Source organism: Neomonachus schauinslandi, chromosome 14, assembly GCF_002201575.2.
Source record: "Neomonachus schauinslandi chromosome 14, ASM220157v2, whole genome shotgun sequence".
NCBI classification, from domain to species: domain Eukaryota; kingdom Metazoa; phylum Chordata; class Mammalia; order Carnivora; family Phocidae; genus Neomonachus; species Neomonachus schauinslandi.
Window position 1 is genome coordinate 27,167,355 of NC_058416.1, and position 17,159 is coordinate 27,184,513.

The window sequence follows — 17,159 nt, forward strand, 5'->3', positions numbered from 1 at the left end:
TTCCAGACAGAATCTCCCCTTCTCCTACTCAAACTCTGCCTCCCTCACCCTGGCTGAGCCCCTTGGGGGCCCGCCTAAGCCCCCCATCTGCTCCTTTTCCAGTCCTCCCCTTCCCCAGATGCTCCCCTTCCACACTCCATGCACTGTAAACATGAGAAAAACAAAAGCAAAGGAAAAAACAAAACCGAAAACAAAACAAGAACCCCCCTCCCGCCTCCCAACCTGGATGGGGAAAAAAAAAAAAATCATCCTTTTTCACCAGAAACAGGGTTTGGCTTTTTTTTTTTCCCCCCACCTTTGATTCCTTTTTCCTTTTTTTCTCATAAAGACGGGAAGATTTGGGCTGTTGTTGGTTGGTTCGGTCAGGCACCAAAACAAGGAACTCAATGAGAAATATTTGGTGCGAATTCGTAATAGCGACATGTCCACCACAAGATGACTAGAGCACCACACACAACATTTTTCTTAAGCTAACATGCTCCGGCTGCCATCCACAGAAATAGCTAGAGACCCCTACGTGGTTTCTACGTGGTCGAGAGGTATATATACAATCCTTCAAAGGACAGGATTGAGGGGCCTGTCTATCAGCTAGGACCTTCCAGTTCACATCGAGATTCTCAGCAGCGTGGGCCCCCCCTTCCCACCCCCGCTCCGGGCACGGCCAGCTCCCTCCCGCGCAGCGAGGTGGATGGGGGCAGTCACCATTCTGGATGGGGGGGTCCTCCCCCCACCCCTCCTTTCCCTCAGACACTGATACCGCCAACTCCTCTTTCCACAAAATGTGCTTGCAGGCTTCTCCTCTACATCAAATGGCTCAGAAGGCAAAGTTTGGCTGCAAGGGCTATGGCCGTGGGGGGACCTGGTGAAGGAAAATGGGGCATCCACGGGCTAATTCCTCCCTCAGCTGTCGGCTCCCAGTTGTGTCTCAATGTCCACTCGGCAGATGGGACATTTCTTGCTCATGGCGAGCCACTGGTCCACACACAGTTGGTGGAAGAGATGCATACAAGGTAGGCGCCTGGAAGAAAAGGGAGGGTCAGATGACTGGTGGAAAGGGAGGGGTCCCCGGTGGGCCAGGGGCGGCGCGATACTGGCTATCACAGTTTGGGGGGGACCCACACTGGCACCACTGGGGAATGGGCCAAAGAGGGTCTTGGGAGCCCTGCCCCAGAGTGAGGCTGTGGCTGGGATGAGAAGTCATGACAGGGAGGAGCACCCCATGGCCCTCCTCCTCCATGAAGCCCTTTCAGCCCAGCCTGAAACAAAGCCATGACTTTGTCTGAGACCCATCCAGGCCAAACATCACTCTGTTCTCTTACACTTTGTGTCCACCAGTCCACACCATAAACATCACACATCTAGAACATTCCACACCCCACCTTCCCAGAACAACCACATAGCCCACTATAGCGCACTTAGCACACACACGCACAAGAGAACAAGCACCGTATTCCTGACATACAGCACATGACTGATTACTAACACCTGTGGGGGGAAGGGAGGGGAAACAGAAGAGGTGGGTCTCCTACCTCACATCTTCTCCATCTTCCAGCATAGACAGACAAATTGTGCATTTCTCATCTGTGTCTGATTCCTCCCCCTCTTCCTTCTTGCCCTTGCCATCCTGGGGTCTTCGCTATGAGAAGCAGAGGAGAAGCATTGGTTACCTGGATCAGCTCACCTGGTGACCACTATCTTTCAACCACAGCCTCCCCCTCCCTTATCTGTGAGTCAGTGTCTTTCTGAATTCTTTTTTTTTTTTTTAAAGATTTTATTTATTTATTTGAGACAGAGAGAATGAGAGAGACAGAGAGCACATGAGAGGGGGAGGGTCAGAGGGAGAAGCAGGCTCCTCGCCGAGCAGGGAGCCCGATGCAGGACTCGATCCCGGGACTCCAGGATCATGACCTGAGCCGAAGGCAGTCGCTTAACCAACTGAGCCACCCAGGCGCCCATCTTTCTGAATTCTTAAGGAATCCCCAGACTTGTAGGCTCACCCCAGGCCCTTTTCCCAGCCTCCTCCCCAACTCTTCCTCCTTGCCTCAGGATACAGTGGTGGTTATCCTGGCTGAAGGGTATAGAGTTTGGAAAGGAACTGTGTGTCTAATGAATCAGTCCATGGCAAAACTATGGCTTGTGCATAAACTGCTTCTCCTTCCTATTCCCCTCATACTGTCCACTCCTCCTTATGTCCTTTCCTACCTAGATCCCTGCCTCCAGGCTTCTGCCTCCACATTCATATCCAGCATGCTTCATCCATTCATCCACTCATCCATTTACTCTTCCACCCATCCACTCACTCACTTGCCCTCCATCCACCCAACGTCTCACCCATCCGCCCATCTACCCTTCCACCCATCCATCCATATATCCATGCATACATACATGCATGCATACATCTACCCAACCGCCCATCCATCCACTCACCCACCCATCCATTTACCCACTCAGCCTCCAACCACCCAATCTTCTATCTACCCATCTATCCTTCCATCCATCAATCCATCCATTCATCCATCCATCCATCCATCCATCCATCCATCCTGTCTTCCTGTCTTCCTTCCTTCCTTCTTTCCTTCCTTCCTTCTTTCCTTCTCTCCTTCCCTTCCTTTATTTCTTTCACTCTACTAAGGTCTACTCATTTATTCATTCATTGCTAGATGAAGGCAAAATTCCTCAACTCCTATAATTTGTACCATACGTTACTTTATACTGTTGGATTTCTTCCTATCCAGAAAATTCCTTTAAGATAGGCACTAGCTCCAAAATGAGTTTGGACATCATGTAGTCACTTTGTTTATATTTGTTGACTTTAGTTGAACTGTTTTAAATTCTATGCTAATTATTTGAAAATCATTAACTGCTATGTAGAAAGTTCCAAGTTCTTAGATTGTGTGGACCATGGTTCACCCTTCCTTGGGTAGTGTTCCACGCTTGGCCAAGCAGAAGGCACATCATCAGTGCTTTAAAAATATTCTGGGGAGGAAGGAATCTAATCAGTGAATGAAATCAGCCCAGCTTTCTTGTCCCCATCTCCAAGCTGTGCAGTGAAACAGTCTGATAATATCCATGGGAAGAAAACTAGCCCTTCTGTCCCCTCTCCAGAGAGAAGCAGACTTAAAGGTCATTTTGCCAAGAGAAAAATCTGAAGACTCACAAGATTTAAACAAGACAAAACAAAACAAAACACCACCCACAGAATAACTATGACCTTGGGGACAGGCCTAGATGCTAGGTTTCCCCACTCAAGTCCCTGGTCCTAAGCTCTGGAGTTCCTTAGTCTGATGTGGTCCCTGGAGTATTAGAGCCTTACTGGAACATAGAAGAAAATCTATGCTTTCTGCTCTCAGCCTCCCTGGGCCCTATATACTCCAACTGCAAACCCCGTGATGGCCACTGCAATAAGGGTTCCCTCGTCTAGAACCCAGAAAATCAGAATTACATCCATAGTCCCATATAATCATCATGGCTATTGAGTCTGAATGGAGTCATGATGGTCTGCCTGCCTAATAGCCCAGCTGTGTTTCTGGGAAGAGTGGCCTTCTTTCAGTTGGTCCTTTGAGAAATGGGATGTTCTATAAAAGATACTAATAAGACTCACTACTTGCCTATTTTCTATTGTTATTTTCCCACCATTATTCATGATTTCCTTTTTATAGTTAATGATTTCAAACAGTCTTACCTTATTCCACTATGTCTAATCTGTATTTCTTTTTTTCTTAAGATTTATTTATTTGAGAGAAAGAGAGAAAGCAGGGGGAGGAGCAGAGAGAGAGGGAGAGAGAGTCTTAAGGACACTCTACTGTGAGCATGGAACCCAACTCGGGGCTCGATCTCATGACCCTGAGATCACAACCTGAGCCAAAACCACAAGTTGGATGCTTAAACCAACTGTGCCACCCAGGCGTCCCTAATCTATATTTCTTCAATTATTGTCTCTTTTCAAATCTTACCCTATTTCCTCTTTTGTATTTTTAATCTTTTAGGTCTTCTAGGTTTTGTCTTCTCATTATCTGTGTAACTTTTCGTTTAATGGTAACTCTTCTCAGCATGTATTTCATATTTATTTTACCCCTTCTGCCTGTACCTTTTTTCCCTCATTCATATTCCCTCTCACGTCAGTGTTACTGGTTTTCATTCTGTATGTTGTTTTCATATCTTTGCCTAATTCTTATTTGTCTGCATGACTATATTTCTTTTATATTTTTTATTTTTATCACCACTACTGTAAAATATTTTTTTGTTTTTTATTATTTGACTCTCAGTTTAAATTTTTAAAGTTTTTTTCACATTTTATTTGGGTCCTAAACTTTATCATTTCATATTTTCTTTCTTTCTTTCTTATAATATTTTATTCTCCTAATTCTCCCTTCATTTTCATCATCTTTACCTCAACTCTTTATGTCATTGGCTTGGTTCGTGTTCCCTTTCCATCCTCCTTATGTGTTCTCTCTCTGTCTCCTCAAGGCCTGTGGCCCTGAGGGCAGGTGCAGTGCGTGGCCCTGGCAAGAGTGAGTACGCCCTGGTCAGAGGAGTGGAAGCTGCTCTGGACTCTTGAACACGCCACTCATCCCCTTCCATGTTCTCCTCCAACAGCCTAAACTTGCCCTGCAGAGAATGATCATCTTCCATTTGCTGATGATACCCTTAGTTACTGAAATATTGCCATTTCTTGTATGAACATCCTACCCATATAGGACACATTGTAGATAATAAATGTTGGTTGAAATAACTTATGGATGAATCCAATGCCTCTATGAGGATCTGCACAGACCAAGATTCATGGTCTTTTAATTGATATCATTGGCATCTCTGCAAGCCTAGAACAAGTGAGCCCTATATCAAGGTGAGAGCAGTTCAACCTCCTGATCACTCACCAGATACTAGGCACTATGCTAAGCTGTTATATGCATTGTCCCACTGAATCCCTGGAGAACCCCTTATGGTTGCTACTAACACATCATTCCTATTTTACATTAAAAAGGACAGGGAAGGGGCCAGAAAAGCCAAGTAAGTTGTCCAGGGCTACCCAGCTATCAGTGGTGGTTATGGACTGAATGTTTGTGCCTCCCACCCCCAAATTCATATGTTGACGCCCTATCCCCCAATGTGATGGTATTAGGAGATGGGGCCTCTGGAAGCTAATTAGGTTTAGGTGACGTCATGAAGACAGAGACCCTATGATGGGATTAGCGCCCCTATAAGAAGAGGAAAAGACACCAGAGCTTCCTCCCTTTGCCATCCAAAGAGACAGCAAGAATGGAGCCATCTACAAGTCAGGAAGAGAACCCAGTGCCTTGATCTTGGACTTCCCAGCCTTGAGAACTGTGAGAAATAAATGTCTGCAGTTTAAGCCACCCAGCTGTTGGTACTTTGTTATTGCAGCCCAAACAAAGACAGTAGAAACACTGAAATTAAAAACTGGCCCTATCTGACTCCAACACTTAGCGCTCACAACCATTGTACCCCAGTGCCTCATGGGGCAGTGAAGATGGGCTCTGGCTTGACTTCAATGAGCATTTTCCCACGCCAAGTCTCTCAGCACTTGTCAAGCTTTTAATTCTTAAATTTTAAAAAAAGTGTTTGTTTTCATTGCAGAATTTATTTTGTAGAGCAATTTTAGCTTACATTAAAATTGAGCAGAGAATACAGCCCATTCACACATCCCTCCCCCACTCAACACACACACACACACACACACACAGTTTGACCTGTTATTAACATCTTGCATTAGTGTGGTACATTTGTTACAACTGATGGACTGATAGTGATACACTGTTATTAACTGAAGACTTTATATTAGGGTTCATTCTTCCTGTTGTAGTGTTCTATGGGTTTTGACAAATGCACAATGTCATGTGTCCACCATTACAGTGGCGTGCAATAATTTCACTAAAAATAGCCTGTGATCCACCCATTCACTGTCTATCCCTCCCCCCAAAGCCCCTGGCAACAAGGGACCTTTAAACAATCTAGTTTTGCCTTTTCCAGAACGCCGTATCGTTGGAATCACACAGTATGCAGCCTTTTAGGGTTGGCTTCTTTCACTTAGTAATATGCATTTAAGTTTCCCTAATCTCTTTCCATGGCTCATTTTTTAAAGATCATGAAATAATATTCCATTGTATGGATGCACCACTGTTGTTTATCCACTCACTTATTGAATGACACCGTGGTTGCTTCCAAATTTTTTATTTATTTGAATTTAAAAATGCTTTAAAAATCAGATTCCTGGGTTCCAAGCCTACTCTACATTCCTGAGCCATAACCGTGGAGAATCTACTTCTATAGGCTTGGGGTGGAGCCTTGAACATGTGGGTTTAAAGGCTCCCCAGGTGATCCTGATGCTCAATGAGGATTGGAAGCTCTTGCTCTGACCTTAGTTGCCCATTTGTCCCCATGTGGGATTGGACTTGGACTTCTTTTCTAAGGCGTATCTTAGTTTCACTTATCTTCACTACAGGTGCTCCCTTTGTCCACCTCATTCAGATACGAGCATTCATGCACCTGTATGCCTACCTAACACACCCACTCACAAGTCCACATGCACACACACACACAGCCTTCCTCCTTTATGATGAGAGGCAACCCCATCTCCCCTCCTGGTCACACCTGATGGAGACAGGGGAAAAGACCCTGGGAAAACATCACAGCTTCAGAGCACCTAACCACAACCCCTCAACTACGCAGGCTGACCTGCTAGCAGACTCACCTTCTTGTATTTGTGGGGGAAGGTGAACCTCTCAATGGTGTTCTGTACAGCTCCCCGAGTCACATTTCCCAACCTGTCCTCAAGCTGCAGCAGCTCCTGCAAAGAGAAAAATGTGGACATGTGCACTCTGCATGCACTAACTCACACACACACACACACACACACACGTGTGCACACAATATGGAGGAAGGGCACTGAAAGATGTTAGCAAGAAGCATTCACATAGGGACGCCTGGGTGGCTCAGTCGGTTAAGCGGCTGCCTTCGGCTCAGGTCGTGATCCCGGGGCCCCGGGATCTAGTCCTGCATCGGGCTCCCTGCTCAGCGGGGAGTCTGCTTCTCCCTCTCCTTCTGCCTGCCTCTCTGCCTATTTGTTCTCTCTCTCTATCTCTCTGTCAAATAAATAAAATCTTTAAAAAAAAAAAAAGAAGCATTCACATAGCCATTGGGAAGAACTTGTCTGGTACTGAAAGACCCCCACATCTTTACTCACTCTCTCTTCTTCTCTCTCTTACTCTCAACCCCAAAGCTCCCCGCAACCTCCCATGCCCCAGCCACCAGCAGGAGAAAGGAGGAGGGAACAATGAACAAGAATGGTGTCTCCACCAAGCCAGCTGGAGCCAGACAGAGGGGCGGGCGTACCTCGTAGCTCTCCCGCACTGCGGAGGTGTGTCTGCTGGGGTTCAGTCCCTGGAGAGCAAGGAAGTGAAGCTGAGGGTAAGGGTAGTTTCGGATTTCATGGACGACCTGTTGGGGAGAAAATGCCTTGGATAGGATTCCAGGCTGCACGAGCCCAGCATCTGACTGCTCCCCCCATAACCGGCCAATCTGCACACCCCCGAGATTCTTCAGGCAAAAGTGCTCTCTTTCCTGCTCCAATACCCTCCTCTCCTCGTCGAGAACCAAGCCTGTGCCAGACCGGCCCCAGAAAAAATAACAAAATCAATAAAGTAAATATAGATTAGTAAATATATACACTCTATACTAATATAATTAGTAAGACGACTAAGCTGATTGGGCATTTATTTCAAGGCAGGCTCTGTCTAAGTACTTCACGTGACTAATTGATCTCATCGGATCTAGGATGTGGGTGCAATTACTACCCCCATTTTACTGGTAGGGGAAATGAGACACAAATAGATAAAGTGAGTGCCTAGGTTATGCAACGAAGTGGCAGACGGTGACTTCAAACAAGGCAGTTGGGTGGCCGTGGGCCACTTCTTCCCCTCGGCTCAGTACGGCCTCAGGCGGTGCCTTAGACCGTGAAGAGCGTGGGCCACGTCCTGTCCAGGCAGGACAAACGAGAGCACAGATTTCAGCACAATAGACTCAGTAATCAAAGTAAATAATATTTTAAGGCAATATTTCTTTTTAAAAAATCAAAATTAATGCGAAAAGTCCATAATGAACAAAATACCAAAATTTTAAATAAAGACAGGATCTGACCCTGCCCTGGTAAGGCCCTGCCCTGCTCACCTCATCCTGGCCCCGGCTATGAGATGGAGGGGCCAGATTTCCATCATAACTCCTCTCCTGAGCTCTGTTACTTAACCTCTCTATGCCTCAGTTTGCCCATCTGAAAAACAGGGATAAATACCCTTTCATGTAAGGTTCTGGGTAATTCGCATAAAGTGGTTAGAACAGGGCCTGCCATGCACTAAGCGCTCAATAAATGTTAGCTTTTTCTCTTAGGAGATAGTGCTTCATGACACCAACCCGAGAACCTCAGAGCGGACAAGGGCTTCAGCGATCACTCATCCAAACCTCTCATTGCGCAAACAAGGATACTGAGGAACGGGGTGGTTAATGGCAGAGACAAGGGCTGGAAGGGGGGAAATGTGTTGTAGGGCAGCAACACGAACGAGCTGTCTGGAGATAAGATTTCACAATCAGTCCGTTGCTGCTTTAATGGCCTGTCTTCACCTCTGCCCCAGGGAGCTGGCAGCGCCAGGGCCTGGGGAGGCCCCCAGAGCCAGCCTGCCTCTTTCTGCAATCGCAGAGCCCTGTAGTGACAAAGTCCGGCCCCTTGCACAAAGCAGAACTGGATCAGCAGGTCCGGCCCGAGGGGGCTCCTGTGTGGGCTCCTTTGTCCCTAACGCAGGCCCTTGCCAGCCCCGTGAGAAGGTGAGAAGGACGAGGCAGGCATCTTCATGCTGTCTCATAGATAAGTAAAATCAAAGCCCAGGGAGGCGCTGACCCCAAGAAATTAGCTAAATGAGGTGATAATGAGGGACTACCCTGGCTGTTCTTAGCCCCGAGCCTCTTCCCCACAAACCACAGCCCACCATGCGCCCCTTTCCCTCCTCCAGGGCCCCACTCAGTCCCACCCACAGTACTGGCTTTCGTCCGGCAGATGCCATCAAGTCAGAGTGGGAACAGGAGCAGGGAGGGGAGGACAGCATGACAGCAGGACACGGGGGAGCCGCTGGCCTTAGTCCACTGCCGGCACCCCCAGGCAGCAAGGGGGTCGGTTTCCTGGCAGAGCCCTTGCACTCACCATCTGCGTGGAGGAGGAGTTTCTGGGAAAGTGGTGCATTCGAGGAGTCGCTAGGTAATGCTGATAGTGCTGAGGGATGGGCCGCACCTGGAACTGGGCCGGGCTCAAGCCGGCGTCCACACTGAGATCCCTGCGGGGACAAGGCCACAGTGAACCACAGGGCGGTGGGCTTCAGCCATCTGCTTACGGGAGGGACGTCGGACCTCGAGCCCAGGGACAAGACTCAGAGTCACAGACCACCAGAGCTGCAAGGGACTCAGCATCACCTGCCCCTTCCCCTCTTCTTAAAGTGAAGAAAACAGAGACTTAGAGGGGGAAAGGGGTCTGCCAGGGCTGAAGGGGCTGGAACAGTCTACACCTCATAAAACTTGTTAAAATGAGCGCACCGATGCTCCCTCCCAAGACAAAGCTCATCCCTGAGAGAAACACTGGAAGGATCCAAATAGAGCCGGTCAGGGGTATGGAGCAAAGGGAAGACAAGTCAGGCAGAGGCGGGAGCGGAGGTCATATTTGTGCCACCGTGAGAAAAAACACGAAGAGGGACCCCGGTAGCCGTGAGGCTGGGAAAGCTATCCTGGACCCCTGCCCCCCACTCCTACAAGGACAGGAAAACTCATTTCACGTAAAAAATTAACCAGTCTTTGCAACTGAAGAATAACCAGGGCTCCTTGGGAAATGGCCAATTTTAGGTCTGGGGCAGAAAATGTGCAAAATGATTTGAAACCTCTTGTTACAACTGAAAGCAAGGAAGTTGTCCAGGTCATGTCAAGAGGATTCAGGAACCATCCTGAAGAGCTTCCCACTGGGCAGGTCTTGGACAAGGGGCGTGTCAGCGAGCATAATTCCAGCAGATGGAAACTCCTCGAACAGGTTCAGATCCATGAGAGGGAAACTATACTAAATTATACAAAGAAAACCGGTCCCTTCGAAGGATGTCAGGGAACCAAAGCTTCCTTTTGAAAACTAGTAAAGAAAGGGGAAGAATCCAACGCTGATCCTGCCTTTCCTCTGTTAACTGGACTGAGGGTAGCCAAATGGTTGACGAAGGGAAATTTCTCTTTATAAAAGCTCTCTAGCTAATAAATGAGTAAGGGACGATGGAGTTATCTGTCACCTCCCTGCATCCCCAAAAGAAATAAAGGCTCCTGGTGAAGATCACCAATTGCTGCTAACACCACAGAAGGACAGACAACCAGCTTTCTGCTGGGAGAACACACCCCTTTTCAGTATTTTTGCCAAGAAATAGTAAGAGTTGAACGTGAATCTGCTCAACCCTTGATCTAAGCCCCAGTGCACCAGGAACAGAGAAAAACTGAGGGACATCTGAAGGGACGCAGCAGAGGGCGACCAGCACGATCCAGAGAGAGGGAAAGCAGAAAAAGCAGCCCACATCACTTCAACAAATACATCCAAACTAAGGAAAAAGATACGAAGGGCATTTAAGGAATTTCTGCTCCCTGATGTGATGTGTGTATATATATATGTGAGTGTGTGTGTGTGTGTGTCTATATATGGGGGGGGGGCATTGTCTCAATGCAGTGTTTTGTCAGTTTTGTCTAAATATCAAGCTAAACTTTATTTTCCACTCACTATCAGTGACCTTGAAGCGTGCTGTGGTCTGGTTGCTACACAGACCCTGACATTCTTCCCGGGGAGCTTAAGTGCTGGCACCTTCTCCCAGGTGAATCTGAGGCTTGGCCCAGGCAGAGCTGCCTGCAGGGGAAGGACAGTAGGAGGCTCTTGTCCTCCACCTGCCGTCTCACAGGTCCCAGGTGTCTCTGGGGGGCTCTGCCCGGCCAGGGCTAGGGCTGGGCGGTGGGGCGGGTGCGATGAGAACCCGGGCATCACAGCGGGAAGTATGAAGCTGGGAATGAGTCAGAGAAGGAGCATGATGACAGAGACATCGGAGCTCAAGGTCAGGGTCGAGTTATGAGGTACGGACCAAAGAGGGGGCATATTTGGGGTTGTTCCTGCAAGGCCTGCTGCTCCTACACACTCCCAGGCCAAGCTGCCCAGGTAAGAGAAGCTGCCTGAATAGTGTTCAAATATCCTAAAGTAAGGGGGACAGGCCCGGCAGAAAAAGCCCAGGGTGAACCCAGGTGTGACTCAGGGCAGGAGCCTCCCTCACCCCCTGCAGAGGCCTCTCAGGGCTTCAGCCTTTGTGTTTCTCAAGCAGACAGAGGTCAGGAGGGCAGAGGGAGTGAAGTGCAGAAGGACGGGGGATCTGGCGAAAGCGAGCGAGCTGGTGAGCGTGAGCGAGCTGGGGAGGCTCACACCTGCGCGGCTCCTGACACCGCCCCAGGACAATGCTCACCACTCACCCACGTCACCTCCCCGGTCCCACTCGCCACGCTGGCTGCCCTATGTTTTTTCAAATCACTCAGTGTGTGCTGAATTGAATCAAATTGGATGGACTTGACTGCTGAGGGACAGAATTCAATCCAAACTGCAATTAAATCTTCCTGATTTGAATCTGCTAATTAGAAAAAGCCTGGGCTGAAGTTGGCCGCCCTGTAGCCTCTCTTTTGAGGAAGTGTTCAATTTCACAGAGCGTCCCCCAGAACTGGCAGAGGGCTGGGAGACATGGGAACACATTAGAGAAAAACTATTTCCTGCCCCTGGAGCACCTTTCGCATGCAGTCAACCAGAATTTTTGAACCATTCCGGTTCAAACGGCTGAAAAATGACACAGTGCACGTCTGGTTTTTTTGAAATATAGTCCCTGCCTCTCCACAGAAGTTTTTTGTTTGTTTTTACATTCTCTAAAACAACAATAACATTGTTGACCCCAAAGTTGCAAGACCAGCCGGAAGAATTCCTGGATACCCTTCACCAGGATTCCCCATGTGTTAATGTTTTACTATTTGGCTACATTTGTAGTTCCTTTTCTCTCTCTGCATGTATACTTACAACAGCTACACACACACTTCTCCCTGGGCTTTTTCCCTGAACTATTTAAAAATAATTGCAAGGCGTGATGCCCTCTAAACCTAAATGCCTCAGGGAACTGCACGTCTTTTTCAAGTGTTTGGGCGTACGCCTCGCACCCTAGTGTACGTCAGCCAAGGGCTGAGCTAGAACCAGAGAGTCAGGTGTGACGGAGGACTCCAAACCACGCAATGCTGCATTGCGGGGCAACAAAGACCTCTGTCCTACTGTCCCGAGTGCAAGAGATTTTGGAAGACAAGGACTTGGTGCCTACAAAGATATCACGGCTAAGTCCTCAATCTCTCTCCCCAGCTTCTGTCCACAGTCCTTACCTCCAACTTTGCGGGCTCTGCCTCCACAAGCCTGTGTTTGGTCTTGCTGGGTTGCCCTGGCTCTTCTCTGTGGATCCCTCAAGGTCCACCCCCTCCAGGAAGCCTTCCCTGACTAGCTAGTTCCTGAGACTCTCCTTTCTGCCTGCCTCCCAGAAAGCACTGGTTTCCAGCCCTCATTGACCTTGGGAAATGTTTTGTATCCCTGTCCCCTCCTCCCCTGCAGGATCACGAGCACAGAGCCCCAAGCTGGGCACATGATGCTATCCAGCCACATGCTGAGCTAATTGCTAAAACCAGGCCCAGTGGGGGCCATGTGGCTTTGAGGGTGACTAGGGGCACAGGCAATGGCTGGAGCTTGAAGATGAGGTCTCCCGTGCCATTCAAAGTGAAGAAAACAGGAACTCCGTGGCTCAGGCAAACCTCTCCTCCCCTCCCCTCCCTTGCTTAGGGACCCCAAAGACTCACCAGTCAGTGCCCTCAGCCAAATACCTGGGCTGAGGCGTCTGGAGTTGGTGGCCGAAGTCGAAGCTGGGGTGGAGGCGGTGGGGATGGACAGACACGCGCTCCTGACTCCGCCTACACGGGAAGGGAAGGAGGGCCCATGGTGTCAGAGCTGCCCCGGGCCAGCCCAGCCCCCAGAAGCACTGAACAGCCCTGGCCAGCCTGAGCCTACAGCCTACAGAGCAGTGGGCTTTGCCCCTCTTCCCAAATTCCAAGGACGCTTCCCAGCTGGCAGCAGCCGGTAACTCAAACACTCCTGCTGTCCGGGGGCGGCCCACTACACGGAGGCCTCTCCCTCGGTGTGTCTGCCGGCCACTGGCCCCACCCAAACGTCCTTGCCTCCTCTGCTCCTTCTACTTTTTCCCTCGGAATTTCCTGCGCTGTCCCCAGGGCACGTAGCTGTGCCTCCTGTAGGCTTTCCCACACCGGTGCACCCCTCTGGTCTCTCCATCCTTCTCCACACTCTTGCCAGCTTTCACGGCCGCGGTCAAAGCCACCTACCGCCTACAGGAAGTCCTCCCTGCACACTGCAGGCATGGTGACCTCTCCTCCCTCTGACCTGCTACAACATTCACCTCTGTCCCGGGCACCCCAACCCCTATTTTCATAATAGTACGAGGATGTTACTTGCTTTTCTACTCTCATTCTCTCACAGGTGAATGGTGAAGTTCTCTAGAAACTACATGTGATTCTGCAACAGATTGAATGTAGAAGCAGACATGGGAACACAGCTGTCTTCTACTAAGCCAGGCATTAAAGATTTGCAAATATGTAAAAAAAAAAAAAAAGCCCCTCTTCTCACTACATGTATATATACCTTCTTTTCAAAAAAGATATAATTGGTGTTAACATATGAGTTTGTTCTTGTATTTTTAAATGAATTAATAAATATGATTTAAATTTCTCAGTTTTAATTTCCAACATGGTAAGTATCAATAGTCATAACCCACATAAACAGAAGTTTGTGTAATCCTCAATAATTTTGAAGAGTGTGAAGGGTCCTAAGGCAAAAATGTTTGAGAACCACTGATGTAATCAAACTCCTTCTCTTAACAGTTGAGGCTCAAAGAGGTGAAGTGACTTGTCCAGTATTACCTAATTTTACTCTCCATTTGTTTCATAGCTGGTCCCCCCAACCAGACCATGTGCTCTCTGACGGCGGGGCCGAAGCAGCTGTGTCCTCAGGTGTCCCTTAGGGAACTTGGGTGTTAGAATCAGGTGATCATGAAGCTCCAGGGGACATGAGGGATCCCATCTCCCCCACCGTGCAGAAGTCCACCGGGAGCACGATAAACCACCAGCCACCCGGGCCCTGTTCCTGCACCTGGGTGATGTGACAAGGACACACACTGGCTACCGAGGGAACCCGTGTCGGGTCCAGGTGGAGTTCACCGCCTGAAACGAATGCCTCCAACTGGAGCAAAAGCTGCCTCCCGCACGGAACCCCGCATAGCGACTGCCCGCTCTGCGGGCCGGCGGGGCGGTGGCAGCCGGAAGCCAGGTGTCCCGCCGAGGCCCCGCCCCCGGCCCCGCCCCGGCCCCGCCCACCTCGGGTGCGAGACAAGCCTGCGGTGCTGGGCTTCCAGGAGCTGCTGCTGCAGGAGGTATTGCTGGTGCAGGGCCTGAGGTAGGAAGGAGGGACCGGTGACGTCCTGGAACTGCAGGGTGGGCAGCGGAGTCAGCGACTGGTGCAGGGTGCCGCTGTGCTGGTGGGCCGGGGCCATGTGGGCGCTGAGGCCCGGCTGCGACTGCACGGGGTGCGCCAGGGGGAAGTCGGGCGCCAGCTGCTGCGCCTGCGGGGGGCCCAGGTGGAAGTGGCGGCAGGAGGTAGCGTGAGGATGCTGAGACCTTTGAAAAGGGGCACCTGAAGAGGCAAGGACAGAGAAGACTGCGTGAGGACCCGCCCTGCGCCCCTCCCCTGCCGAGGGGACGCCCTGCAGCTGGTGCCGCTGGCCGCCTTCCTTGGAACGCGGCGATGTCATCGCTTTGGGGTCCACGTGGTCATCCTCACCGCTGCCAGGTAGAAGCTCTGGGCTGTGTGTGCTGGCGGGGGGGGGGGGGGGCGGCGGGGGGCAGGGAGCGTTCCAGGCGGTGAACAGAGAAGCCAGCACCCTTTAAAAAACCAACACACTTGTTAGAGGAGTTGTAAGGCTCCTCCCATGCAACCTCATGGGCCCGACAGCCTGTTTTAGTAGATGGCACCTAGAGAAAAGGCAGTCCAGCCTCGCCGAGGACCCAGCCCATAGGGAGCCCTAATTTCCAGAGACAAAACAACCAGACCTTGTTTTCCATTCAGTTTTGTGAAAAAGACTAATTCAAAAAAGTCATTTTTATTTAAATAAAAAATAAATAATTTGTTACAATGTTATAATTAATTTAAAAGCAACCATTTCCAGGAATAAGCTGGGTTCAGGGTACGTTTAATCTAGTCTCCTCGACTTTTCTAAGTAAAATTGACCTTGACGACAGGAAAGCCTTTACAGATTCTCCATGAGTAATGATCCAGCTCTCAGCAGGGGGGGGTCCCTTACTAAGGAAGGCGACAGGACTTGGCAAACTTCAGAAATGTTGACAGGGACTTCCTGCTACATGTGGCAGGTTCAACACACATCGGCTCCTTCCAACCCCCACTGAAATGAGAACAAAGGAATAAAGAGAAGATAAATAGGTAAGGACGGAGAGAACAGTAGAAGTGACACGTGCAGGCAACAGATGTCAACAGATTTTTGGAAGATGGAAAGCAGATGGAGGAATTAGCAGAACTGAGAAACCGGAAATCCAGCGCCAGCAAAGGGGCGGTCAACGAGAAGTGGATAGATCTTGTCACCGTGCTGGAAAGGTCAGGAATTGGAGGTGCTGGCTGCTTTGGAAGGCAGGAGAGAGGGCACCGATCACAAGTCCGTATGAGGACCAATTCTGCCTGGAGCTTCTCCCCTTCCCCATGGACTCACTGACTACCTACCTCTCCCTCACACTGGTACTTTGTACCGAAACTGGGCCAGACAGGCTCCAATAGAGGAAGGCAGGTGTGCAGCACATGCTCAAGCAGGGGGCACCCCCTTCTGCCACTTGGTTCTGAAAGCACTGTCACCCAGCATGCTGGAAACTGGTCCCGGAAAGAGCCCTGTATACAGAAACTTCTAGTTGGGAGTCCCCAGTAAAATGGTTGGTTCCCAATTCGCTGCTCTGTAATAAAGCCCATAAATTAAAAAGTATACACACACACACACACACGGTTTCTGGACAGCTTTTAGTGACCTACTCTTCACTATGAACAGATAGCCCAAGGGTAACCAGTCTCTGAGGAAGATTACAGGGTGAAAACAGAGAGAATGTATCAAATGTTAAAAAGGAGAAAAGAAAAGGAACTCCAAGGAACAGAAGTAATGCAAAGACCAGGAAAAAATAAACTTCAAAACACTATAATTAATATCTTCCGAGAAATAAAAATGTTGGATCCATGAAACAAGAAGCTTTTTTTAAAAGGAGCTAAGAGAAAACAAGAGAGAGAGCTCTTGGAAATTAAAAACAGGAGGGTCAGAAGATAAAGCTGGGGAACTTGCCCAGGAAGGAGAACGAGAAAACCAAGAAACAATAAGTAGGAGAAAACAGATATAAACATAGAAGGATGGGTCGGAAGTTTCCATACATAACTAGTGAGAGAGAAAAGGTGGAGGAAACAAAGGAGAGGAGATTATGAAAAATATTGCAAAAAGTAGTTCCCAGAACTGATGGTCTAAGTTTCTCGATAGAAAAGTCTCCCTGAGTGCCCCGCAAAATCGATGGGAGAAGAACCCCTCACTGAAGCACCTGTGAAATGTCCAAATTGTAGGAGCAAAGATGATTCTAACACCTTCCAGAGAGAAAACAAACGGGCCACACAAAGGGTCAAGAGAGCAAAATAACATGAGAATTTTCAAGAGCGACGTTGGAAGCATGAAAATAGTAGAGCAATTGCCTTCAGGATACTGGGGGGAAAAAGATCTCAATCTAGGACTCTATGCCCAGCTGAACTATTGATTGCTCAAGTGTGAGGATAAAATAAAGACATTTTCAAGCATGCAGAGTCTCAAAAAAGATCAACCTTCTTGGCACCCTTTCTCAGACACAAACCAAGAAAGAGGAGCAAAAAATAGGGGTAGCACCTGAGAGAGATGGGCTCCCCCAAGCTGTGCAGGGGCTCCAGCCAC

At 49.1% G+C, this 17,159-nt stretch overlaps 1 protein-coding gene across 1 annotated transcript in view; it reads right to left on the reverse strand.

Moving 5' to 3' along the window:
- Positions 1-296: 296 nt before the first annotated feature.
- RNF165 (ring finger protein 165) overlaps positions 297-17,159 on the reverse strand; it is a 102,113-nt gene continuing 85,250 nt past the window's right edge. The window contains exons 2-8 of the mRNA XM_021686336.1: positions 14,518-14,833; positions 12,934-13,044; positions 9,209-9,338; positions 7,354-7,458; positions 6,713-6,808; positions 1,530-1,636; positions 297-1,018 (exon numbers count right to left, since the gene is read on the reverse strand). Of these exons, the coding sequence (XP_021542011.1) occupies positions 901-1,018; positions 1,530-1,636; positions 6,713-6,808; positions 7,354-7,458; positions 9,209-9,338; positions 12,934-13,044; positions 14,518-14,833 (983 nt within the window). The 3' untranslated portion in view covers positions 297-900. The remainder of the gene's footprint in view (positions 1,019-1,529; positions 1,637-6,712; positions 6,809-7,353; positions 7,459-9,208; positions 9,339-12,933; positions 13,045-14,517; positions 14,834-17,159) is intronic.